Source organism: Pleurodeles waltl, chromosome 7, assembly GCF_031143425.1.
Source record: "Pleurodeles waltl isolate 20211129_DDA chromosome 7, aPleWal1.hap1.20221129, whole genome shotgun sequence".
Lineage (NCBI taxonomy): Eukaryota > Metazoa > Chordata > Amphibia > Caudata > Salamandridae > Pleurodeles > Pleurodeles waltl.
Genome location: NC_090446.1, coordinates 493096371 through 493123664, shown reverse-complemented (window position 1 = coordinate 493123664; position 27294 = coordinate 493096371). Strand labels below are relative to the sequence as shown.

Sequence of the window (27294 nt, the reverse complement as noted above, 5' to 3'; positions counted from 1 at the left end):
GCAAGGCACTAGAAGTTAAAAGGGACAAAAAAGTTCCTCATTCACGTCAGGCACAGCAGATGGGCACTGATTATGTGAATCAATCAGTGCTTTGTCTCTGCTCCAGACAGACGAACGGAAATGATGCCAGGTCTACAGTGACAAATTGCAAAGCTGTTAAGCAGAGTGCCATTCAAGCCACCAAATGGTAAGCGACAAGCCCTTTACTGTACAAAACAGAGTCTCGCAAGCGAGACGCATGCACGCGCAGGCTCGACCCTAAAAAGGCCCCAAGCCTCCCTTTGCCTCTTATCAAAAGATTTCACCAGACCTAGAAAATAAACATCTCCCAAGGTGTGCAAGTCTACATGCACTATCTGAGCTCTTATCCTCCAAACCAGCTAAACGAAGATATCAACCTTGTCCCTCTATTTTATCTGAGTGAAGGTTCTCTACCCAAAACCCCACTATGTTGAGGCTGCCATGTTCCCCTTCTTTCTCTGAGGTACTGTCCTCCACCTCTAAACCTGTGAGGAACATCCCAACTCTTCCTCTGCAGAACTCTTTAAGGCAGTGGTTCCCAAGCCTCCTCAGGGCTTCCACAACTGCATAGAAAATTAAATATTAGAGGGAAGAAGAGTTGAACCTCTGTTTAAAAAGTGTCGTTTCTCAGCTCAGTTGCACCTACATCAATTTATAAAATGTTAAACCAACAAAAAACTTTCATATCACTTTTCTGTGTGATTAAGTTAGCTTGCTTTTATAAGGGTGTAACATTACTTATTGTGACATCACTTCCTGTGTTGTCATTCTGAATTAAATATGCTAATTAGTCCCTCCACTATTTTTCTTGGGACTAGTGCCCAGAGGCACTGCAATTTAGTACCTGCAATTCTGTAAGAAGTACATAAATCACATGTAGGATTGCCAAACCTTTTAACTCTGAACATTTGGGTTACTCTGTCACAACGGTGACAGACATCCCGTCCGCCAAAATCGAAATTCCATTTTATCCTATGGGATTTAGATTTTGGCAGCAGGATATCCGTCACCATGGTGACAGAGTAACCCGTCCGTCAAATTCTAAATCAGGCCCTAAGTTATCAAATATTTTTTTATCCAGTATAGTAGTCCATTTGGGCAAGATGATGCAAGTAAACATTACATATCCCATATGAACTGAACTACACTAGAAACATAAGGCCCAATTCCACAGCCAAAAAGGTCTCAAAACAGTTTTAAATGTAATCGATCTTAGACTTTGACTAACTCAAGTGCAACACATGGTCATTCACAGGTATTGCAACTCAACCCCATAGAAAATAATGGAGGCTGGGGCTTAACATAACACCCTAAAGTAAGTATTAATACATTAAACGAGTTCAACTTTCAAATTAAATATATATAAAATAGTTTGGGGCGTTAAAAAGTCAAATTAAATCAAATATTTGCTCATTTTAAAAAATGAATAATTAACTTAAATGTGAAAATGTGAAAGGTTAGTAGTCATAAGTTTTCATTCATAAATTCAGCCTCCAACCACAAACCTGAGGGTGTAAAGATGTATAAATCTGCACCAAGATGTAACTATGCAGCTGGAAATGAGAGTAAATGTACACATGAGTGAATGGACATGTGTGAACATACCTTGTGAATAGGGCCAATGTTTTTTTAACTCGTATGCATAGATTGTTGCACATTTTAGACACACATACTACAGCTTCTACGTACTGGTTACCAATTTCAATTCTCTTCGCCCAATATTTGATGTTAACTATTTGGAAACATTGATTTACTTCAGTGATTGTGTTTTTTTCAAGGTTTACACACTGCAGGGGTATCATTTGCTCCGTTTGTTCCTTGTCCCTGAAAGTTGACATGTATGTATGCCTATTGGCATAGGTTTGTGCGGCTCATGATCCTGAGGAACACAGACTGCATATTGGTGCTCTCTGGGGATACCATTTAGTTTAACATGATATGATAAAAGAGTGCATGGATATCCTTCCCTTGTAGTCCTGAGAGGGTATCCAGCTTTACCCTTTTCTGCAAAGGGCTGTGACAGCTGATAGCATTTTATAGATTTAGGGACGCAATAACTACCCTCAAAGGAGATTCCTCCTTAAGTCTAGTAGCTTGACGCCTAAGTGGTGCCTTCATATTCATTTTTTCTGTTTAAAATGTTTGCCAATGCTGAGTGCATCATTTTTGCAATATTGTTTGGAAAGCAACAGAATGTGTACGTAGATATATGTTTTGCAATTTCTAGTGTTGCACCTTTTGATAGGGTTACCCTTGGTTGATTGCAAACTTTGATTTCTTTGAAAGTATGGCGGTTGCAAGATGGAGGATGGATGCTGACCACAGAGGACAACCAGAGCACTCCCAAATTTGCTTTACTTCCTTTCCCTTTCATGTCCCATGGTGTTTTGCAGGGAATGCATGCGGTTTCCCATAAAAGCAGACCTCTGAAGGCTGTAGCTACCTCTCTGCTTCTAGGTGGAGGTCACCCTACCGTATTCTTGGAGTAGATTAATGGAATCACTTTGCAGAAACTCTTTCCCCGTTCAGATAGTAATCTGCATCAGCCTCATAGGCAGGATTTGGAACTTTCACACAATGCAGAACGTTTTTATTAAAAGGCATACTTTTTTACTATAACTCAACTGTGTGGCTGACAACAGAGCTTCTTTATAGGATGTTTTTGGGGCCTGTGTATAACTTACTTGTATATCACTGTTGACCAGCACTGTGCTACAGCAATTTTGTTTTCCATATGTAAACGAACAAATATTTTTGGAAAGGGAGCATCACAAATAAAAATTGAAACGTAGCAGAAACAAATTGATATAGTTCCATAAATGTGCAGATGAACAAGCTTCTTGTCAGTTGTTTGTCTTTGCCATATCGGCAAACAAATCTTTCAGGATAATTTCAGACAAAACACTCTTAGGGTCGATCTCTACAGACCTGTCAACTTATAAATACATTTGACTGCATGATGAGGGGTGTGGGGCTTTGGGACGGTTGGAAATTCGTGCAGAGAGCTACCTAAGAGGCACCCTGCCCACCACCAATTCCCCCACGCACTCCCAGAAGAAAGCAAAAGGGTTGCTGAGGTTGTCGACGATGTCCCAGGGTGTTTTCACACCCTTCATTGGACATTGGCTACTTACAGCCTCCAAGACAAGCCAGAAAGCCACTTTGTTCAGTGGTTTCCAGTTTGTTTTCCCTGCCACTGTGTGATTTTGGCTCCTCACCAGGTGACCGTATGAAGGGAGCCATAATCATGTGACACACTGTGGCACGTGTGTGTTGGCAGGTCTGTTTCTAGGCACACAATACTCCCATGCTTATAATATGATGAGTTTCTATCTTGAAGGATAGATCCTCAATCTTAATTAATCACCTCATGAATGTACATTTACACCAGTGTTTCTGAATGTGTGATCCCATGACTTAGTATTACTCAAAAATTTAATATAACTATGTTTTCACTAAAGTTTTTAATTGAGAGGTAAGCCTGTAGTCATTTATTTCTGACATCCAGCTTATGAGCTAGGCTTCTGCCACAATGTATGAATTATGACTCGTAGAGCTCTTTGTCCACCCGTGGTAATGAACTTTTTCATCCTGTTGTCATTGCATGGCAAACAACACCATGAAATGGTTGCCATTAACTGATACATCACTCCCTTTGTCTTCTCCTTCTCCTATCTTCCTCAGGACACAGTAGAAAAGTTCAAGGCGAATGTGCGTGAGCAGTTGAACATGATGCGAGCCTACTTGAACGTCATGGAGTCATCACTGGGCCAGGAGGCAGAGAAGGTGCAACGCGCAGCCTCGTCCGCACTGCTGGAGGAACGCAAGACCATGTCACGCTACCTGGAGCAGCTGAAGCAAATGGAGGGAGTGCTGAACGAAGTGGAAGGAGAGGCGCAGACTGAATTCCTCAGGGTACGGCAGTATATCTGAGGGGAGGAGTGGGACAATGTCCATTTTCATTGTTCTTGATCCATGTTTTGTCCTATGTAGAGGTTGTCCAGCCTACTGGAAAACTGGATAATGTTGTGACACACTGGTAGCTTTAAATGGCCATTCACCATGGTGATTGTCTGGTACATGTCAGGCTTAGCTGACATGTAACTGACCCTTCCCCTGCACTGCAAGGATTTCCAAGTTAAGCCGTGCATGTTACTAACACTACCCAAGCTGTACTAGCGTTCGATTGGTAGTGTGCTGTTGAAAGTTATACGTACTTTTGCGTGTCTCTGAGACTGATTCTTTTCTGACCACTTCTGGTTGATCATCTACCCTGTGTTCTGTAGCTTGCTCTTCATGTCTTTGAATGTATGAAATCTGTCTCTAAGACAGTATTTTTCTTGTGAAATCAGCACATCAGATTTACTCATTTTCCCTTTTCTTCTTTTTGTTCTCACAGAAATATTGCCTGGTTGCGAACAGGTACAGTACAGTGTTCTTCTATACTATCCACTCTCGATTGGAACTGTCTGACCTCAACTGTCAATCCTTCTTCACTGATGGAGGTCACAAACTTTTAAGATACGAATTACTGAGGTTCACCCAGAGTAATGAGTACTGCACTGCAGTTCATTAACCAGTGCTTCCTTATTGTTTCTGACATTTCAAAGGTAGCTTGATTGAGCTTGATCGGTTTTCTCTAATAGAAATTATAGGTTTATGTGGAAACAAACTATGAGAAGGTTGTGCACAAAAAAAGAAAAAAAGATCACTGTTAAGTTAGTGTTATTCTTTCATTAAAAAATAATGCCATTATTTATGGCATGGCAGCCAGTCTCTCAGTCTGGCAGGTGAATGAAGAAATATACTCCACCATCCGCACTGGTCCGCATTGGGGGAGGTCCTCCCGCCATACTTAGAGATCTCCAGCAGGCATGTGGAATTGTCAGTGCTTGCACTGATATATTTGGTGTTTGACTACTGAATTATTTAACCTTGTTGTTGTGTTTATATGTTTGCTCTAGGATTCCAGAGAAATACATTGACTGTAATCAAGGTTCAGTCCATCTTTCTAATTTCACTTAGTGAAGGGTTATTAGAATAGCCAATGTATAGAAAGAGTTTTACAATCCTGAAGAATGCCTCAGGGTGCATTTAGTGCCATGTAGGGGCTGAAACATGCTTAGCTCAATAGGATAGTGTGTAATGTATCTTTATATTATCGATTTCTCACTCACTCCTCCTTTGTTTTTAACTTTGCCTACGATGGGACAGCAAAGAGCATTTTAATACTGTTTTTTTAGCTAACAATGCATTTTTAGCACTTGCATGTGAGACGTCCTTCCCTTTACCTTCATAAACAAAAGACTCCAAGAATTCTGATGAATCGTCTTGCACAAAGTTGGTGTTGACAAAGTAGCAACCCCAAAGATGTAGCTGGCTACCTAGCATGGATGAGGGGTGTCATCGTTTTTTAAGAAATATCTGACAAAGCTAACCATAAGAATCAGTATCATATAGCCCCCCCAGAGAGTGGGAGCCCTCAGTTAGTCAAAGCATATAAGTTATTTCAAATGATTATAGAAGTTGGGGAGGCTGTACTGTTGAAGGCTCTATAATTTGGCTTCTTCCACTGTGCAGGTGTTTTGCACTTGCCAAACTCCAAGACGTTTTGAACAAAACAAATTTGAAGTTCTGTTCACCTACATAGGCGATATGATACCAAACACATTCTTGCACCTACATGCTTCATGATCAACACCCCACGGACCCATGATCTTGCTGTGAGTCTAACTAGGTATTCATTCATTAGGCCATAATGCTAGCTTGTTGGGCGATGATCATGTAGTCTCTCCAATCTCCAGGTCTTCCAATGTACTTGAAAGCTATGATACTTCTGGGTAAAGGTGTTGAGAAGGGGGTCATTAAAACCAAAGTTAGGGAGGTATTTTCTGAGATTTATGTACAAGCTCTAAGAAGGACTTTACCGTCTAGGGACAACACATTGGAGTGTTATCCAATATGCTGACGAGCCAATGATGTTGTGATGGTTTTGCAGTACTGTGATGATGATGAAATTGAAAGATACTAGAGTCGTTACGTGGCACGATTGAGTCACATGTATTTATGTCTGTAACTGAGGAAGGTTAAATATTTTAGTGGCTCTGGAAATTAAGCAGTAAGGCGGAAGAACCGCCGGTTTTGAATGCTTTTCAAAGGTGCCTGGCGTTCTTTTATGGGCAGAGTCAGATGTGGAAGTTGCAGAAAGCAACAGATCAAACTTAGATTATGCGCCAGTGGTTCTATGTAAAGGCCAAATACTGTATGAGTGAGGCCCGGTGGGACATTCATGAGCATTTGCCGATGTAGGATTCTATGTAAATTGTTGTTTTCCTCTAAACTTCAACATGATGATGCATGCTTAAGTTAGCACAATTGAATTACCATGTAGTTTCATTATGATGTAGCGAGCATAACCACGTAGCTGACATTCATAGACCCTCGAGTCAGGAGGTGCTACTTGAATTGGCCCAGTGGCAAGGCACAGGAGCAAGCTCAGTAGATACTGTTACCTCAAAATGTTGTGTATGGCACATCTTCTGACCAGACCATTGGACTTTGAGCTTCATGACTTGTGAGGTTAGTTCTACTTTGAGTTGACACTTCACATCAATGTGTTGCAGCTTGACCTTGGTTTCTTACCATTGAGGTACAGACCACCTTTTTTTCTCAAAGCAAGACACAGTAGGGTTCAGAAGACCCTTTAAACATGTTCCCAACATTGTGGAGATCAGTGACAGAGTCCTGGTCCTGACAGGCACGACCTCAGAGCTCTGACTGTACAGCTCTGTCTGAAGTCTTGACTCTTAGTTATCTTATCTAAGATCCAGTGTATGGCACAATTCAGGGCTATTTAACGGTCCTGGTTGACTCAACAACATATGCTGTCACCCAATCACAGTAAGGTTCACTTTCACAAGTTTCTTCCTAGTTAGGGCTTATTATTCTATTCTAATATTCTCTCTGTTGCTTCCAAACTACATTTACACTATCTAAATGCTCAATATTTATTGTATATGCTTTGCTCCCTTGTGTTCTGTATTTTCTAGTGCTCCAAAATTACAGAATGATGAGATTTGCCATGTAATAAAATACCCAAGTGAATAAATGAATACATTTGATTATAATGGAAATTGGTAATACCTTTACAATGATCATACTCACATTAAAATGCAAAGCAACTTTTATTCGTTTTTTGTACAAGTCACGTGTGAAAGGTTTGCTTCTTTTAAAAATTTCATTAAAACTATAAAGTAGAGGTTTCTGAACAAAATGTTAAGCCTCAGCTGTATTTTATAAAGTGTTAAATTTAACTTCCAACTCATTCCAAACTGCAATACCTTAATAACTTAAATTTTTTTATAGAAACATAGATAGGAAGGCCTGATTTGGGGTTTGAAGGGCAGAGTAAAGGTAGACAGGTTAGGGAAGGACTTTATGTCTGCCACCCTGCCTTTTCTTCACCCACCAGATTTAGAGATGTCCACTTGCTCACGGACATCGCTTTAAATTGCCAGGAACTGCTGTAATTGTTTTTGTCAATGTAGAAAACTTTTTAACATATCCGTCAAACATCACAGGCGGCCCTCAAATGTTTCCAAAATGTTTATTTTATTTCCAAAGCAAACTCCCAAACCAAGAGCCTTTTTTTGAAAAATAAAAAGCTAAGGACCCACCTCCCACCCCACAACATGGCAATTCTTTTCCATGGTGACGAGGGGAGGGTCACGTTTCTTTTTTTAAATGTCCCTCACCACCAGGATATAACTGATGATGATGAACAGTAAAAGAAAGTCATCCAATCATCCACTCTTAATAGGATAGATGGTCAGATGATTTACCTTAACTGCTCCTACACTCTACCGTCAGGGGAAGGTTTACACCAACACAGTAATTTTTTCCCTATTAGTATAAACTTAGAGGACCATCCACCTTTAAATCAGTCAAGTAGAAAAACATTTTGGCGACAGAGTACCATCTTCACCAAACTCTAAATTGGCCTTCCATTTTCTTTTCATTTATACCATTTTATCTGAACTGATCACTACAATTAAACTAGGAATCTTAATGTTTTTAAGTGTATAAATGCTTACTTTCTGTGTGCATTTGATACATACAATATTTCTTTGATGCATACAATGAATTCTTGTAGGAAAAATGCTCAGAAAGAGCCAGAAAATGGAAGCAAAATTCTACGGCAAAGAGTTTGATCAGATATGTAGATTGGGAAGATGTGAGGTTTTGGGCGAAATCCAACTAGACTGATAAAATGCAATAGGTCCTAATAATATAGACGCATACGTTTGGAACACCATGTCCCATGTCCATATGAACATGTAAATGCTACTATCATAAAAATATATGCTGCTAGGACACGTTTTAAAATTCCCTTAGTTAAGGTGGTTAGGAAAAAATGGCTGACAAGTAGAAAAAAAAAAAACAGCATCTTAACAAAATAGTAAGACAAATCTGAACCTTTGCACTAATGTATTTTCTTTTTTGCAGGTTGAATAAAGTCCTAGGGGAATCACCCCCTTTGGGACGCCTTGACATCCAGTTGCCAATCATTTCAGATGACTTCAAGTTCCAGGTGTGGAGGAAGATGTACCGCTCCTTGATGCCACGTTAGTATCTAAAGAATATGGTTGGATGAATGAATTTGTGTCTGAAAACTGTAAGACAATAGTGATTTTAGGGAGGCTACAGAAATGTATGTGTAAGCTAAGAAGAATGAGGCTGGATCCTTAATATGCAAATGAAAGCCTAAAATCTTCCAGTCATATACTCCTGCCTACGATTTATGTAAATGTTAAACTTTCTATAAAATCATAAACATTCACAATACACAAGTAAATCTATGCAAATTGTAGAAATCCATGCAAAAACTTCATCCACTAAACTAACTCTTGTGATAGTCCATAGGCTGGAAGGGTCTCTTCAGTACATTTTGCAGAAATGTGCGAAACATATTTTTTTGTTTAGATGCAAGTATCCTGTGGAGAAACCCCTTCTGTCACCCCCACCATGAAACGTAGGGATGTTTATTTCCAGTGCCACCCTCAAATACACCTATCTGAAAATTGCTCCAAATATAGGAGTTCTGCCTCTAAAAATCTTAATACAGAGGAAAATCGGTGTACTGGTGGTTTGCTAGAGTACTAAATTCAGTATGCTAGCAGAGGTTCTATGCCAGCAGATTAACAAACCCACTTATGAGTTTATACCTATATTGGAAAACTGTCTTTGCTTCTGGCCCAATACATCTCCAAAGAATACTTGTTTCTGATGTTCCCTTTCATCAAGAAGAAACACCGGAAGGCACAATGAGCCACATGTATGAAGCTATTTAGCATTTCTTAACAGACTGAATCACTATTGCTTTGCATTTCCAAATTTGCGATGTCCTATTAGCAGTTGCGTCTCCATAGTAATCACTATTCGGAAATCGCAACATTCGGTCATTTTAATTTGTATTTCCTAAATAGCAATTTCATGGGAGTCGCTATTTAGGAAATGCAAAATGAAAGTTTCATGCATATGGGCCAATGTGACCTATTTCCAATATGACTTGTTTTTTCTCAATTGCAGTATCCAGGTCATATTTTTACTATGCTTTTTACTTGGCAAAGTTCAGTAAGAAGTTAACAACAATAACACAAGACTTGGGTTTTAGACACAACCTTTCTTCAGTATACAGCAACTGATCATTTGTCAGCAAGGTTGGATGCAAAACATAAAATTAGTGCTGCTACTTTTAGAACCTGATGTAACATTGTGTAGGTTGCAAATAGGTACAATGAGCACTGAAGTTTTGTTCCCTGCTCATAATTTTGCGATGCAACTAAAGCACTAATTAGTTACATCCCAAAACTTATATTTATTGAGGGTCCAAAACCTCCTGACTCATGAATAATAATAATGAGGAATCTCACATGTTGTGAGCCTTTTTGAATGGCTGTGATCACGAAGAAGGAGGCCTGCGGGGGACAGCAGTCCCCTGTCCCTGCTCTCGAATTTCCAACTTGTCAACATTTTTAGAAGCAAACCATGTCCCTTAGAGGGACAGGTGCTACTTGAATTAGAAAAAAAGAGAAAAGCAAGAATTGGTTCCCTGGATGACTGCCCGCTCTCCTGAAGCCACCTATCACAATTCACAAGGGCCAATCTTTCACAAAGAAAGAGCTTCCCCTTCTCAAATAAGTTACCACATCAACTTGGAGCTGGTAACAGATCAGTGGTTTGAGATCCAATTGTGGTCACAAACAATTGCTACATTCCATTGTGCTGATAAAAGAAATGTTGCCCCTTTAGAAAGACATTGAGAAGCCTTGGAGAGGGCAGGTACTGTTCTTTGCACCTCTGCCTGCTCCTCCACCCATGCCACTGACATGATTTCCGAAGGGGAAGCTTTCAGTCAATTACTATCCCAACTTGGAGGTTGGGAGCTGACCAGTGGTTTGTAATAGCAATTCCAGTGGCAAACCATTGATACACACTTGTCCGATTCCGAAATAGGAGATGGACGTACCCTCCACATCCCTTCATACTTGTGATTTCGAAATGATCACAAAAGCTCTTTTCAACTCTGAAAATGTTTTGTGACTCATAGAAAGGCCTATGTGAGTTGTAAAATGTTATGTTTCAAAAGTCCTCTATAAATCAGGCCCATCGGTCTCTTGATGCAGATTCCAAGCTCAACGTTTGCTGGTGGTCGTCTTGAGTACCGTTCAAAATGATTTTTATGAAGGAGGCATGTCATATGCGTGGATTATGTATTTGCATAATCAACTATAGTCCACTAAAACCAGCACCAATCCAGTTCGATGCATTCAGAAAAAGTTCCAGTAATGTGCCTCAATGTATTGAGCTATGAGTGACTAACAGCAGTTGGGAAATAAGTTATTTTTCTGTGGTATGGTAGTTGCCACTGGGTTCCACAGTTTCCAGAATGGCTTCGCAGGGGTCACTTGATTTTGCTACACTGAATGAATAAAAATTAGGTTCTAAGGGAGTTTGATCTCATTGATCTCTACAGTGCTCACAAAACTCACTAACATAATGGAAACTACAGGGTACCTGTTTCACAAAAACAGGTGCAAGTCATAGGATGAATAGCAGGCTTGTGTATTTCCGTATTTTATATCTGTTTGAACTATTCGCAAAATGTGTTTTCCTGATTCACAATGTTTAATTTAATGAAATTCGCTAAAAGCAGAATTATCTATGTTTTTCAGCTTCTGTATGAATGTTCTTCATGGACATGATGTCTATTCTCAAAAAGATGATAATTTGATGTTATTTTTTTTTACAGTTTAGACCATTTGTTCTAACAGGTTTTCACTTCCTAAACCCCACTTCTGAAAACCAAACATTCTAGACTGCTTTAGTATATAATTACTGGGCTAGCTGCTTCCCTTCCAACCCCACCCCTTAGCCGCAGCCTTACCCCAGCACCTCCACCCCTTCCGTTTCTTGCTACAGAAACTCCTTATTTTAATGTGTCTTTTCTTTTTTCTTAGCACTGGAAAATTTGACCTTAGACCCCGAGACAGCGCAGCAGAACCTTGTGGTCTCAGAGGACGGGCGGTCTGTGGAATGTACCGACCACAAGCAGTCAGTGTCAGATGAGCCTTGTCGGTTTGATAAATCTAACTGCCTGGTGACCAGGGAGAGTTTTGATAGCGGCGAACATTACTGGGAGGTGGTGGTAGCTGATAAACCCCGCTGGAGCGTGGGAGTGATCTCGGAGACAGCCAACCGCAAGGGCAGGCTGCATGCCAGCCCCTCTAACGGTTTCTGGCTCATGGGGTTCAAGGACGGTAAGGTGTATGAGGCCTACCTAGAACAGAAGGAGCCCCGGCAGCTGCGGGTTGAAGAGAAGCCAGAGAAGATCGGCATCTATCTCAGCTTCAGCGATGGAGTGGTGGCCTTCTACAATGCTGACGATGAGGACAACCTACGCCCTCTCTACACGTTTCATGAGAAGTTCTCTGGCAAGCTGTACCCTTTCTTTGATGTTTGCTGGCATGACAAGGGCAAAAACAGCCAGCCCCTGAAGATCTTCTTTCCAGGCTCGGATTAGTGAAGACCCCCCTTTTTTCTAATTTCTTCTGCTTTCTCTCACCTAATCTTCGTTTTTGCTTTTACTTAAATTAATTTCGTTTGTGTCATCTTTCTCTTTTCTTCTTCCTTTCAGCTTCTTCTTCTCTAGTCACTCTGTTTTCAGTCTGTGCCCTGGTGATGTCAAGATCTGCCAATAAGTACACAAATAAAAGTAATCCTGAAATGTATGTTGTGGAAATGTTATTAATTTAGTGTTGAACTCTCAAATTCTCCAGTCCAATGTCAAATATAGCATTTAGAGGGCAATTACATGCTGACCCACAACACTTTTTAGGGACATCTTTATGCCAATGTATCACTGTGGAGCTTTTGCCTTTGGTGAATAATACTCAAAGCTCCAGGCTCCAGTAGTCAGTCATCTTACATTTTCCTTTTGTCTTCTTCTCAGGGAAATCCCTGTTTATGGCGTCATTTTTCTGAAATCAAAGTTTTTTATTTACGTTTCTAAATGTTTTAACTTTCAAAGGCATAATTTGATCGATTGCTTTTGATTGTGCTTTTAAGTTGTGATGCCTGTTTCTCCAATCCCTTTTTGTTTTTTTCTTTTCCTGAACCTTTTGATGTGCTGCAATACCTTATAAGTGAAAATGCTGGTTATAACCGAGCACTGAAATGTCCAAACACAGCTGTCACAATTATTGCATATCACGACACGTCAGTATGAGTTTTATTTAACTACTATATCACTCTGTTCTATGAACTGCTGTTGTTTGTTTTTGTATTGGAGGCAAATACACTAAATAAATACATAAATAAATAAAGCGTCTCGCTGCCTCCTGTTTTGTCTAATGAGGAAATGGAGCCCAACTAATCAGATCTCCTTTTTGCCTGCACTCTGTAACTCATCTTGAGGCTACCTATGTTACAAGGTGGCGGGGTTCTTTGTTTCTAAATATCATCTTTTAGGGGCAAACTTCAAAACGAACCACAGAGTCTTTTATTTACAGCAAGTCACCTTAAAAGCAGATCCCTTAAGCGGTTTAGATCCAATGGTTCTCCTGCCCACTAAATCAAAGACTCTTCTTGCAGCTAGCTCCACCTCTTTTTCTCAGTTATCAGTACAAATGGAACTGACATCTAAATCTTTTCATTTTCTAAATTCTTTTAATTAGCATTTTTTGTTTATGTCAATACATATAATGAAAGGCAATAACATGTAAACATAAACCATTATTTGGCACAGGCTTTCCCAGTTTCTCAAGCATACAAGGTTAACCTCACAGTTTCACCCAGTGTCTCATTTGAGGCTATTCCAGTGGCTCACGACTTCATCCCGCTATTCCATCATTTTTACCCAAATTTTCTGATGCTTCTGGGGACATCATCTGGCTTCACTAATCCATTTCTAAATGATGGTGTTTAAACCCGGAGCTCTGATTATTCACGTGCCTTCTTTCACGTCAAGCCATCACAAACCCATGAATCCTTGGGTTGGAGGTTGGTGGGGCTGAACATCTGGTTTTAAAAATATTCATCCAATACATAGGACAATAATAGTAATTAGAACATTGGAATGCTGGAGGCTCCATTGAAAACAATGGAGTGCTGCGGGCTTTTACTGGCTGGTAAAAGCCCGCAGCGCCAACATTCCAATATTCGCTTTGTTCACAGCAAGAGCTGTGAACAAAGCCTCACGGAGCCCGAGGGGATTTTAATCCCCTCGGGCTCCGTGAACATTTTTTTTTTAATAGAACATTCTGCCCTGTGTGGCAGAATGTTCTAATAGCCTTAGAACCCGCCGTAGCGGGCTCTACCAGCTATTCAAGTCCCTCTCCTTTGTTAAATGCCCTCGCCTTCAGCTCAGGCATTTAACGCGGGGAGCGGGCCTTTAATAGCCGGTAGAGCCCGCTACGGCGGGTTCTAAGGCTATATTATGTTCCTTTTTCCAACAAATGTTAATGCCAGTTAAATAAATGAACAGGCAATGAGACTCAAACATGCAACGAAAAATAATCGACTTAAGAATACATTTAAAAAATGAGAAAACAGTCTTGAAAAATCTCACATGCAGTTCAGGACAGTGTAAAGAAAGATAGAACTTAAAGGTAACGTCTTACTGAGAAAAAAATCACAACTTTGATAAACCTTTAAAGGGAGCATCTCCCAAACACCTGATTGATCAATTGTTTTTTCTAGATATTTCCCCTAAATGCAAACACCCATAGTTCCAAAGAAGAATACATTTCCTCAAACTCTATTGTAAAAATATATGCCATAGTGAAGTTTTAACTCGGGGTGTTTCACCAAAATATGACTTCAATTTATAATCAAAACTTGTATACAAATAATCAGAGTTTTACCAATTATCTTTTTTTTCCTTGGGTGAATGCACTGGTAAACCATGAGCATTGCACTTCAGCTACATTAATGTGGGTTTGGTAATGTTTGTAGTAGATTTAACTCACTTTGTGTAGGTGTTTAAAATATATCTCTCAATTCAACACCTGTTGATCACAAAAAGAACCATTTTTTTTAATTAGCGATTTTCTGTGTAGAGAACCACTTAGGGCCTAACATAAAGTTTGGCGGATGGTACATTCTGTCACAACATGGTGGATATCCCAACCCACATATTACAAGTGCCATAGGCTATAATGCAGCTGTTAAACTATAAACTTGGCCATTAGTTAATTTTTCTCACTATATTTCTCTACATATTTTACAGAAGCTTCAGTTTATTTTAAGTATACTGAATGGACTTAAGGAAATAATCTGGCAGACAAGTACCTACACATCCTCTATGGGAGTCCAACATTTTACTGTGTGAGCATGGAGGGAAGGCGAAACGGTTACATTGTCAATTGTAATACCAAGAGAGCTTGGCTCCTAATATATTCAACAGTTCTGCATTCACAAAGCCTCGACTAAATGTGCAAAAGTCTGCCACTTTAAGGGCCTGATTTGGGGTTTGGCAGAGGGGGTTACTCCAACATGAATGTGACGGATGTCCCATCTGCTGATTACAATTCCATTCTAGCCTATGAAACTTGTAGTACGGCAGATGGGATGTCCATCACGTTTGTGACAGAGTATCCCCTCCACCAAACTCTAAATCAAGCCCTAAGTCTCTTTATGAATTGAAAGGTGAGGTGGTGCGAAAGGAGTGTCCTTGTCCATCCAATTTGCAAAGCAGTATAAGATAGGTTTGATTCCCAAGTTGAACCTGTCCATCATGGTGAGCTTCCACTCTAAATCACAGATGAGGGCATCAGACAGGGGCGGCTTCTTTCGTAATGGCGGAGGAGCATCGTCCCCCTGGCTAAGAGCCAGCAGCATGTGTGGGGAGAGGCAGGGCTGGGTCACGGGAGGGGGAAACAGGGGAGGGGAGTCTGTGCCTTAAGTGGGCATGTGTGTTTGGTCGGATGTCGCATGCCAGCTAAACACACATGCTCACTTAGGTTTCTCCAACCCAGCTGTGGTAGCATGAGAGCCGCACCAGGATTGCTGGAGAGCCTGTGCTGGTGTCCCAGGGAACAGATTAAAATACCTATACTGTATCTGAGGAACAGGACCAGCTAGAAAATGAATTAAACCCCTATTTTTAAAAGTTATTAAAAATCCAGTTCAATTATGAAGTTGGCTTTTTAAAAAATAGTGAGAAATGTAACTTTAAGGAAGCAACCTTTTCCTTTCCTGAAGTTCCTGAAGGCTAATGTGCAATAACTCTCCAGTAGTACCCCAGTCAGTAATTAACCTTGAATAGATGTGAAAAAGGTGTGAAAAGCCTCCCAGGAGAAAAATAGGATGACTTGAATGGGCCGAGATGACTCCTCTGAACACCACAAAATATGCAGGGTGAGGTCTGGGGGCATTTATTTTGACACTACAGAGTCCAATCCTACTTGACGGGTTCATTGAGCTACATGTAACACTGGAGGCACACATGAAAAGGAGAGGAGAGAAAAGGATGCTAAGACAATTTGTATGGATCTTGTTGCATAAGGACCCTGCTTTTGTCCTACCAGATGTCTGCTTCTAGGTTTGTGTTGGTTACGGTGCATGCCTCAACCTGGATTTAGTGTTAGATGTGGGAGGACACAGGAATTATCACAGTGTACACCCCATACACACCTCCAGCCTTCAGAGCCCAAGTTGAGTGGGACTGAAGAATTTCACCGTATTGAAAATGCTCTGACGCATTGCATTTTGGGCCTCTTTGTGGAAAGACAAACAAGAACTACTGCAACAACAGGTAGGTCAGGGCCCGTGGGTTAGGAAGGGACCAGGGGTCAACCCCACAGCTCATCCCAGTCACCAATGTGGCATCTCCAGGCAACCACTTCAGAACATTTTCTGGACCAGTGAGAGATCAGACTGGATCTGCTGTCTGTCTGTGACCTGAGAGGAGAGCTGACAGACTTGACCTGCTCCCTCTTGTACCCAGGACAAAGAGGTAAACTCCAAGGATCAGTTGGCTAGCCTCCTGTGTGGCTACAGGAAGAAAGTGAGCTGCAAGAGATATTTTCTTGTGAGTACCCATCTGCCCAGTGGCAAGTGAACCCTGACTAGAGCCTGTTGTAGGCCTCTGTGGACACTCGATGGTGAGTCTCTAAGTGCCACCCCTGAGGTTATGAGAGGCTTTAGAAGTGTACTCATGTTTTTGGTTGGGACATAAAGGACTTATGGCCTCATTTCTAAGTTGGTGGATGGCCAGTTGTTCCACCAGGGTACAGAGTAAATTACTCCATCCCTCTGGCGGAGGCACTAACCACCACATCTTTATATGACAGCAAAGCAGGTGGTCATTTATAATATATAGTCAGGAACCGCCATGATAGCAGTTGCTGCCAATGCATTTCGGTGTTTGGTGCAAGGCTGCATCAGCATGGAGCCGCCCTGCACCAAGCCGTTTTCTGTTTTTTACTTACAGGATTTTGTTTTTGAAAATATAAAATGTAGTGCTTCCTCCACCATTGGGAGTCATCTTCCATGCCGAGGGGGCCATTACTAGAATTTTACTGTCCCTCACCACCAGAATTTGCCTGGCAGTGACAAACAATAAAAAAATGGCTATATGTCCATCTTAATTGGGTGGGGGACATATTGTCATTTCCCCAATGACCCTTACTTCATCAGGCCGTCAGAGAGGTTTGGCTATGGCAGTGACGGAGATCTAAATCAGACGGGTAAGGATACACTGCCACTGTTGCAACGGAGTATCTTTACCGCAAACATATAAATCGGCCTCTGAGTCAGAAGGTACAATCGTTCACCAGGACAGACCTGGTTGGTGTATCCGACTGGTGCTCCATCATGGTTGGCCTCAAATCGCACGTAGGTCTCGGTCCACCATGTCTATTGATTATCAGTGGCACTGTGAGATTTCTGGTGCTATTTCTACTTAAAACGTTAAAAATTCAAATCTCCGGGTCCCAGTATTGGATTTTTGTGTTGAGCAGAGGTTAATTTAGTGACTTTTAGGGTTCACCCTGACGAGGGTTGTGAATATTGCTTGAACTGGCAGTTGCCCACCCCAAATAATAATCCAATTTCATACAATCTGTAGATAGGTTTGGGTTGGTTAGCCCATACAAAAAACATTTTCTGGATGGCTAACAGCACTTTTGTCCATTTGAGGAACCTGCTCCAGACTGGCAGAACTCTGGACCTACCAAGTATGGGCCATTGTTCGAAATTCAGCACAGATTTGTTAAAAGTTAAAGCCAAAAGAAAAACATACATTTAAGTGTATGCAATATGCATTATGTTTATTTCTGGTTGATGGCTAAAAAAATAAAAAATACATTTGAAACCTTTTTGTAATTTGAACCCTGTTCATAAGAATAACAAAGCCTGTAAACTTGACAGTGTCCTGACTGACCAGTGTCTGTCCCAGCCTTACAAGGCTTTAAGGGGCTTATTCACAAGCCCCATGGGGCAGGGTAGTGCAGCAAGTGACCTCGCTGCTCTGCCCTGCACAACAGGGAAAGGGAAGAAATGTGCTGTATCTACAAGATATATAGCATTTCTGTCCTCATCTCCCTGCACTGGTGCACAATGGGCTGCCAAGTGCCAATGCAGGCACCCTTGCACCATGGTACAAGGATGCCTGTATCGCAAAACAATCCATGGAGGCTTTTTCCTCTTCCTATGTGTGCTACAGACTGAGGCACACATAGAAAGAGGAAAAAACGAGAAATAAAATATTTCTCCTTGTTGCGCCTCCCCTGAGGGGATGTTAGATTTTGACACATTCCCAGGTTTACAGATAATTGTAAATCTGGGCAATGCATGAAAACCCATGGGTGTTAGGTGGGAAAACCCACCTCAATGCTCATACAATGCCTCCCTGACATAGTGTAAGGCAATGCAGCGAATTGTGCTGTGTTGCCTTACAACATATCTACAAGGCCATGAAAAACTACACAAAGTGGCTTTGTGTGGCCTTGTGGATATGGGCCTGCACTATGCACCACTGGTGCGTCACAAAAAGTGACAACCCAGCGGCACGCGGGGCTTGTAAATAAGCCCCTAAGAGTCATTCATATGGCAGCACACAATAATGGTATAGTTGATGGCTCTGACATGGGTAAATTCTCTTGCAGTTCCTTAACACTTAATAGGAAAATAAATGTTGAGTGACTGTTCGCTTTTGGAAGGAAATGGCCACCAAACAAGATTTAATACCTACAGAAGTCTGTTTACTTTTCAAAAATTTTTTAGTTATAGGAAAGGGAAAGATGAGGGCCATTAGGAACCAACCGTGTATGGCTAGAGGGCATTTTGTTTGTTGTGCGGGAAGACAGAACAGGTATTCAACTTTACCACTTTACCGATGTGATGGAGTCACACTCTGGCAATAGCAGCACCGCTGCAAAGAATTGGGATTCTCTTTTCACTTCACACTACATTGTCCACTTCTCATTAATGCCCTGCCCCGTCCACAATTGCCCACCTCTGGCTCCATTTAGCATCTCACATCACCTGCAGATACGTTCTCTAGTTTGGGATTGCTAGCTTTCCGTATTTTGATTTATCAAGAAAGTCTCTCCCCGAGTGAGGCATGATCCACAACAGCTCTGTGAGTGCAGCCCTCCTTTCTGGTAATATGTCTGACTGGAGCTACCGTGCACAGCGCTATATTAGAATATTATACGTCGCTGGATGTGAGTACAAGGACAGTAATATAATGGTCATGTATGCTAGCACTGTCACAAGTGTGTGTCTTTGTCTACGTCTAAGTGTATACTTGAACTGGCCATACATTTCAAGCAGGTGCAGCGCACATTCCTAGCCTTTGTTTCCCCACATGGACCAATGGCATAAAAAGGACTGTCTAAAGCACCTCCATTCACTAACGAGCTACGAAAGGTCTTAAGTACGCGAGTTATGACGCCCCAAACCTTTAGCCCTCCTTAGCCCAGTGTGTACACGTTTCATGCAGCAGTAACACATGATGCAGCTGTAATTTTAGACCGAATTCACCCTTCTTCCTTGAGGCGCTATGGATCGGCAGCCTATTAGCATGCACCAATTGTGCCAGAACGAGGTGCAGAAATCGGGCAAAGCTGGAAGGGTATTACTTTAATGAAGCAAGATAATACTACAGGCTCATTAATGCTGTGCAGCTAGCAAGTGTCCAACAATCACGATGTGAAGGCCAAGGTGCCCTCACAACCGAGGCCTCAGTCTCAGTGACACCGACTGAGCAGCTGTAATAGACACATCCAACCTTTTAAAAGGGTGGTTGGTTGGTTTTGCCAGAAAAGGCTTTTCTTCTTTTTAAAATGGCCACATTTTCTATTTTAAAGAACATTGGTCAACTATAAAGAACATCTGTCAATTATATTACTGGACCCCTTTGCTTTGAAACAGTCCACAACTAACCTCTCCTTCTGAGGCTAACGAAACGTGGCAACAAAAGAACCATCTTAGACTGGATCTCCTGTTACAGCACCAACAGAATTAAGCTGCATTACAACACATTGAATATTTTTCTAAAACCTTTTATCCAAAATCAGACGTTTATATGAGATTCTATGACCTGCAGGTGTGGCTCGCCAGAGAAAAAAGGGGTGGGGTGGCTCATGGTTGAGGGAGGGATCCGAAAAACAATATATAATAAAACGTACCTTTTTGCTGCGCAGCACCGCTCCATCTGCTCTGCTCCATCGTTACAGGCACAGGCTCCCAGCCTGCCCTGCATCCAATCATACCACAGCTTTCATGCTGCTGGCAGAATGAAAGCAACAGTAGGATTGGACGGAGCGCCCAGTCAGGGCACTCCAAGGCAGAGTGGGAGCCTCTGCCTGGTCTCTCCAACCCAGCAATGCAGTGCGAGGTTGGAGAGAGCCTAGTGCACATGTATGTTTTGCCAGCCTGAGACCGCTGGCTAAACATACATGTGCACTGAGTGGGAGTGCTGTGCACTCCCCCTCTGTCCCGTCACTGCCGTGGAGCTGTCTTTTTTTATAGTAAAAACATAATAAATGGAGTTTATTATGTTTTTACTATAAAGGTTTTTCAGCTGTTGGCGGGGCAGGGGGAGTTTTTTCATTCTAATCCTTGAAGGGCTCAATAGACGGTCTAATTATTTATTACTTATAATGCATTAAGATAGACACATGCTCAATTTTTTGACCTTTGGATACAACACAATAGTGGAAAGCCATACCCAAAACCCCCTGATAAAAATGCTCTGTTACGTTTCTTGAGTGCACACTCTCGTTCACCCAAAGAAAATTTGCCTTATGGACAATTTTTACAAATAAAGATAAACTATACAAAAGGAACATGAATTCAAAAATGCAAATATTCTAAGTACTAAGTTAATGGAATGAGTATTCCTGAAGAAATTGTTAAAACCTGCTGTTAAACGAGCTTGGTACACACCTCATAAAACCCTCCTAAGTCCTAAAAGTAAAGACAACAACATGACCCTCACGTGTATACTTACAATCAGTCCTCAAGCCAACAAAATTAAGAAAATTATCAAGAACAACTAGAAATTACTTCATAATATACAGTTGCCATCACCCTTATTCTCATAAGAGGCAAATTTATTAAGGAGTTCATTGTAAATGTATTAAGGAATTAATTGTACATGTATTAAGGAATTCATTGTACATGCAGCCAGACCAACCAAATCAAGACATAAGCTCCATGCTATCACTACCACCCATGCAGGGTCATTTTAAATAAAGTAACTGCAGCATATGCAGATTCACAAACAACACCAAAGAGATCACAACAAATGGGCAAATAATCTGTCAAATGTCCTTTATGATTCTATTACAAAATACGTGATTTATGCAATAACTTGTCCTTGTAATTTGGCCTACATGGGTCGCACCACACATGAGGTCAGGAAAAGAATCATACAACATAGGTCAAGGATGAGGTGCCAGGCGTCGGGCACCCCTGGTCAAATACTATGATGATAACACAAGGCAGGTGACTTAGCATGGACTATGTTAACAGTGATTAAGCCACACTATGGGGGGACACAATGGAGACATACCTAGCACGATGTGAAGGCAGGGCTTCTTTTGAAATAAGGTTAAATACATCTAAGGCGGCGCTGCTGGAATGACCAATGCAGTTGAGCATAATTGACAGTTTTTCATGTCGGGCTAAGTAACAATGCTCTGTAATTATTGACATTTTTGTTAAGCAATTCTTTTGATACAATCTGCTACAGATAGCATTTGCTTTAAGCTGAAGAGTGTTTTGAAATTAAGTTAATATATTCAAGATGGCGCTGCTAAATGGAACCTCCAAACAGCTCGTGCTAGCCAAAGAGTGTGACAGAAAAGCCGGTCAATTCACAAATCTATGTCAGGATCGGAAGCTCCAATTATGCTTCTCTTTTCATGCTTTAATATTTTCAGCAGCCAATCAAATGAAGTTTAGCAATAACACTTCTGCTAACACATATGTATCACATGGCCAACCATTGCGCCTAGCCCTATATAAACCTCCTGAGACATAACACCCCTCTTTCTTTGCTGCTCCACAGCCAGTTATGTGTCTATGGGGGTGCTGTAACCGCCAATGCGGCCGCACTCCCGCGGTGCCCATTACAACATCCCCACTGGGCCGGCGGGCGCAAACCTAGTTTACGCCCGCAGGCCCAGCGGGGATGCGGCTGCAACATAGGAGCTGGCTCCTAATAGAGCCGGCGGTGTTGCGGCCGTGCGACGGGTGTAGTTGCACCCGTTGCGCTTTTCACTGTCTGCTATGCAGACAGTGAAAAGCTGCACGGGGCCCTGTTAGGGGGCCCCTGCACTGCCCATGCCAGTGGCATGGGCAGTGCAGGGGCCCCCAGGGGCCCCAGGACTCCCCTTACCGCCAGCCTCTTCCTGGCGGTGCAGACCGCCAGGAACAGGCTGGCGGTAGGGAAGTCATAATCCCCAGGGCAGCGCTGCTTGCAGCGCTGCCCTGGTGGATTATCACCGCCGGGGCTAAAACGGCGGGAAACCGCCGGCCCAGGTGGTGCGACCGCGGTGCTACCGCTGCGGTCGAAATACGGGTCTCCGTACCGCCAGCCTGTTGGCGGTACGGACGCCACTTTAGCCCTGGCTGTCTCAGACCGCCAGGGTCGTAATGACCCCCTATGTCTTTATTCATTATTATAAAAGTATTGTGATTTATGACTTTGCATATGCACCGTGTTTATGCGCCCGCGACTCGGAAAGGCACGTTTGTTTATTGGGGAGTGGTTTTCCTCCCCACCGGGGGCTCCTGCCGCCTCGCTTTAACCGAAGTGGAGTGGGAGTGATGAGAGCGAGGACAGCGAGTTCCACTCTATGTGCTGTCCTCTTTCTATTTTGGTGCCTAAGAGGCTACCGTTCACTAGACTTGCATGACCTCACTGCTGCTATCAAATAGGAACTCACCCCATAACATGACATACAGGGCTGCCCAAAAGCTGCCTTTTAAGCGGTAGGCACTTTAAGATTGGTTATAAAGAGTATAAGTAAATAAAAATCTATTTAAAATATCTACAAAAAAGATATATTGCAACAACCTTTGTAAGAGGACTCGTCACTTGGGCAAACCCTTGTGGGAAAGCAAAAAGCACTCTGGCCGTCCGAGAAACAGAGGAGATGCCACACTGTTCCTGCTCTAAAGCGCAGCAAAAGTGACATTTGCTATTAAATCAGGACTAAATTTAAATAAAGCGTAGATTTGCCTAGTCAATAAAATATAGTCTTTAAAGGAACTTTTGATAGATTCCATACGTACACTCTAGGTTTGACTAAATTTGCAAAACTTAAGCTTAACAAGCTGCCTGTAAGCCTTTGTTAAAGATGAGGGTAAATCAAACATACTGGCCAATCCTAGCTCTTACTTAGCCTATCCAGGGGATCTTCAGGGGCTCTCGAGTGTGAGACTGTCCCTTATGATGTCCCTGTTCAGTCTTCCCTCCTTATTGGTCCAGATCATCACCCATAACAACAAAGGAGCCAGCTTCACTTCTACACTTCGATACTGTAATCTTAATTCTGAATGGGTAACATAGTGTGAGCTGGTGCTGTGTGAGTGGGAGAGGGGGAGACAAAGAAGTCACCTACATATGCGGTATTCTTCCACCTGAAGTGGGAGAATGCTGGAGTACCCCGATACCTAGGCTCCATAACGATCTGCAGGAACACATTGTGACTTTTAAATAGTGAGCAGAGGGGAAAGGTGTGGTCCTCCCACAGGCTGCAGGAGGTTACATATTGCTCCTGCTAATTTTATTAGCTTGAGACTGTAGTTTCTTATCTGTGACTGCCAGGAACCAGAAGAGTCGAAGGTTCACCCAGGTAGGGCAAAGTATTAACTCTATTCAACAAATGACTGCCAGTCTGTAGACTGACGATATTGCTTTTGCTTGGGCCGTATGCCAAAATATTAGACTTCCCAAAATTTGTGGTTAAATCCAATTTGCTCATAAAAGTCACAAAAGACTCCACCAGACTGCGAAGTGCTCTTACTGTGTGAGCCAAAAGCACTGCGTTATCTGCGTAAAGTAACACAGGGAATAAGTATAAGTATGAGATTACGAGTCTATGTTGCTTCATTGTATATTTTGTGGTGAAGTGCACGATAAAATGGAGCAGGCTGTCCACTGGGATACTCTGAGAAGACTGAAAGTCTATAACAAAAATGTATTTTTTCCCGCGGATGTCATAGTGATCTACATATAGTAAAGACCACAGTTTTGGAAAACGTTTAAGATATTGTCAAATATGTGATGTCTAAAACTTGTAATTATCATATAAAAAGGATAATGACCTATCATTCTACAATAAATGTTGCCGTCAATGATACAGTTTATGGTTAAATATTGTGTCTTCTCCACTCAGTTTTGAAACTTTATTGGTGAATATATACATGTTATATTGGCAGTAGCCACTATATAGTTACAGTTAGGATTCGGAGAGATAGGAATTCCTTTAATTTTTGATTGGTAATAACTTTATCACCGTTTGATGAATCTCCATAAAGCTTACCAGGCCTATTCCTTTCTCTACATTGGCTGATGATGCAAAGTTTTGTGGTGATTATTTAAGTGGGTGCAAAAAAAATAGGGGGGGGCAAAACATGGTTTTCTAAAATCCATTTTCAACAGACTTTTTAAACAGATGTAGTGGCAAAATGGCTGAACTGATTTTCATGACATTTTGCAGGGATTATGTTCTGGTAAGCGCTCTTGTTGTTAGTAGATCTAAATTGGTTCCATAGATTTAAGTAAAAAGGGACAAAACTGAGGGCCTAATTATGAGTTTGGCGGTCTGAGGGCTGCCAAACCTGTGGTGGCGGTCAGACAGCCGCACTCCTGGCGGTAGGACTGCCGCAGCCACCAGGAACTTAGATCCCGACAGGGTGGTAGTGCCCAGAATCTTGGTCAGCAACGGTGGTGCTGAGTTCAGCACGGCCATGCTGATCACGAGTCCTGTTTCCGCCAGCCTTTTCATGGTGGGGTCCCCGCCTTGAAAAGGCTGGTGGAAACTGAGTGAATGGGAGCCACAGGGGGGCCCATGCACTGCCTATGCCTAGCACCCTCTGAATGTGCACTGTCTCCTCCTCAGACAGTGTGCACTCCGAGGCTGCAGTTGTGCAACAGCATTGGCCTCCGGTCACTTGAGAGAGCTGAGGCCAATGCCGTGGTACTGTTTCTGACAGGTTGACCAGCGGAAACATCAATATACGATGTTTCCGCCAGTCAGCCCGGTAGAAACATTGCAATATGACTGGGGGGGGGTAACCCGGCATGACGGCAGCCTTTTCCCCGCAGCTTTGGCGGTCTGCTTGTCTGACTGCCAAAGTCTGAATGAGGCCCTGAGTGATATATTGAGGCATGGTATACCGTGGTATTTTGGCAGTCTGCTTTCGTACCTGCCGAAGAGAAACATAATAGGCCTGGTCTTAGAACTAACCTGGTGCCTAAGAAGTCCAAAGGATCACAAACAATGTCCTAATACCCCTCTACTACAATTGCCAATATTAAATTAAATCTGGCAAAGTGTCCTAGCAGGGGGGAAGTGGATAAAGATTGTCTCAGAAGACAGTGTCACCAACCCACGATGTTCTATATCCTCACTCCCTCCTTCAGTGTTGTTTGCTAGGAATGAAACTTATGGGAACACTGCTCACAATAACTAGGAGTTAAACACTTTACACATTTCTCATATGAATTAATGCAGTAATAATATACACAATTATTATTTATTTGTGAAACTGAGTTTTACATATACTCTTTGGTACATAAAATCTTCTGAGGTTTAGCTCCTCTCTATAATAGCTCGATGAAACTCTTACTAGTGCTTGAAAGTCCAAGGTGAGTTGTGAACTCCAGTTATGTACACATTCACAGTCAATGAAATATCCTAATATGATAGTTCTCTTTCACCTACTTTAACTTGTTTCTTCTTAGTAAATAAATAACTTGAATGCTTACTGTCAGTTCTCCAAAATGATTCCATTAGGAAAGTCTCTTTCTCAGAAGGAGGAAATGCTTCAATTTGATCTTCCCAAATAAAACCAGAAAAATGAGTAATACCTAGGTGTACGCACACAAAATGAGGAGTTCCTTAAACTTGGAAATTTAGTCGAAAAAATGCTCCCCTGCGTATGTGTGATAAAAAGACACTGCTCGCTTGCACAGAAAATATTTTAAGTGCGCAGCGCAAACTTCGTGCATGCACATTGGAGACTTTGAAGTTGCTCATGCTCCAAAGCTGGAAAACTATACACCAGAGTGTGTCTCTGCGAAGGGGCATCGACCATTTTGAGTTTCTTCATAGTGATGAGCTTGAAGGATCTTCAACAACTTATTGAAAAAGAGTTTTAAATAAGGTCTCCGATATCTCCACAATGTGCACATTTTGATACTTGATATTCTGAAACTATTTGATGATGGAATTCTGGGAATCACATTTGAATTCGTGACAATTGGTTAATGGAAGCCCTTGCAAAATTTAAAGTAAGCCATAATGTTACACCACACATTGTTTTGTTGCACGTTTTTTGTGAAATACAGGTTATTATTCTTGCTTTAATGTTGATGCAGAAATTAGGTAGTTTATAAACTCTGTGAAGGTAGTTAAAAGTAGTTTATTCATTTTTGTATTTTTAAAACAGTTTACGGAGTACAGTGAAACTCTCGCAAAAGTTTCTTATGAGTAACCTGATGTCATTACAAAAATTATATATAGCAAGGAAAACTCTACCACACACCACTCCACTCCACTCTATGACATGCCTCTCTGCTCTGATGCGCCACTCCACTCTACGACACTCCATTCCACTCTACTCTATGACACACCACAGAACTCTATGGCACTCCACTCTACGGCTTGACACTCTATGCCACTCCACTCTACTCCAGTCTCCAACACTCTGCTTCACTCTATGCCACTCTGTAGCACTCTTCTCCATTCTATGCTACTCTATGACACAGTACTCCACTGTAGGACACTCAATGCAACTCCTTCTATGCCACTCTATGCCAGTTAACTCCACTCTAACCTATGGCATAGTATGCCACTCTACTCCATTACTCCACTCTATCACACTCCACTGCACTCCATTCTATGAGACTGTACTCCACTTTGCTACACTCTACATCTCTCTACTCTCTACTCTAAAACACAGTACTTCATTCTTTGCCACCCACTCTACTCCTCTCTCTGTGACACTTGACTCTACAACGCTCCACTC

The 27294-nt window shown here is 41.8% G+C and overlaps 1 protein-coding gene across 2 annotated transcripts in view; it reads left to right on the top strand.

Moving 5' to 3' along the window:
* TRIM72 (tripartite motif containing 72) overlaps positions 1-12905 on the top strand; it is a 96739-nt gene extending 83834 nt beyond the window's left edge. The window contains exons 4-7 of one of the 2 annotated variants that reach the window (XM_069244147.1): positions 3706-3936; positions 4421-4443; positions 8527-8645; positions 11541-12905. In XM_069244147.1, the coding sequence (XP_069100248.1) occupies positions 3706-3936; positions 4421-4443; positions 8527-8645; positions 11541-12103 (936 nt within the window). In that variant the 3' untranslated portion in view covers positions 12104-12905. The remainder of the gene's footprint in view (positions 1-3705; positions 3937-4420; positions 4444-8526; positions 8646-11540) is intronic. The other variant, XM_069244148.1, reaches the window with a different exon arrangement.
* The last annotated feature ends 14389 nt before the right edge of the window (positions 12906-27294 follow it).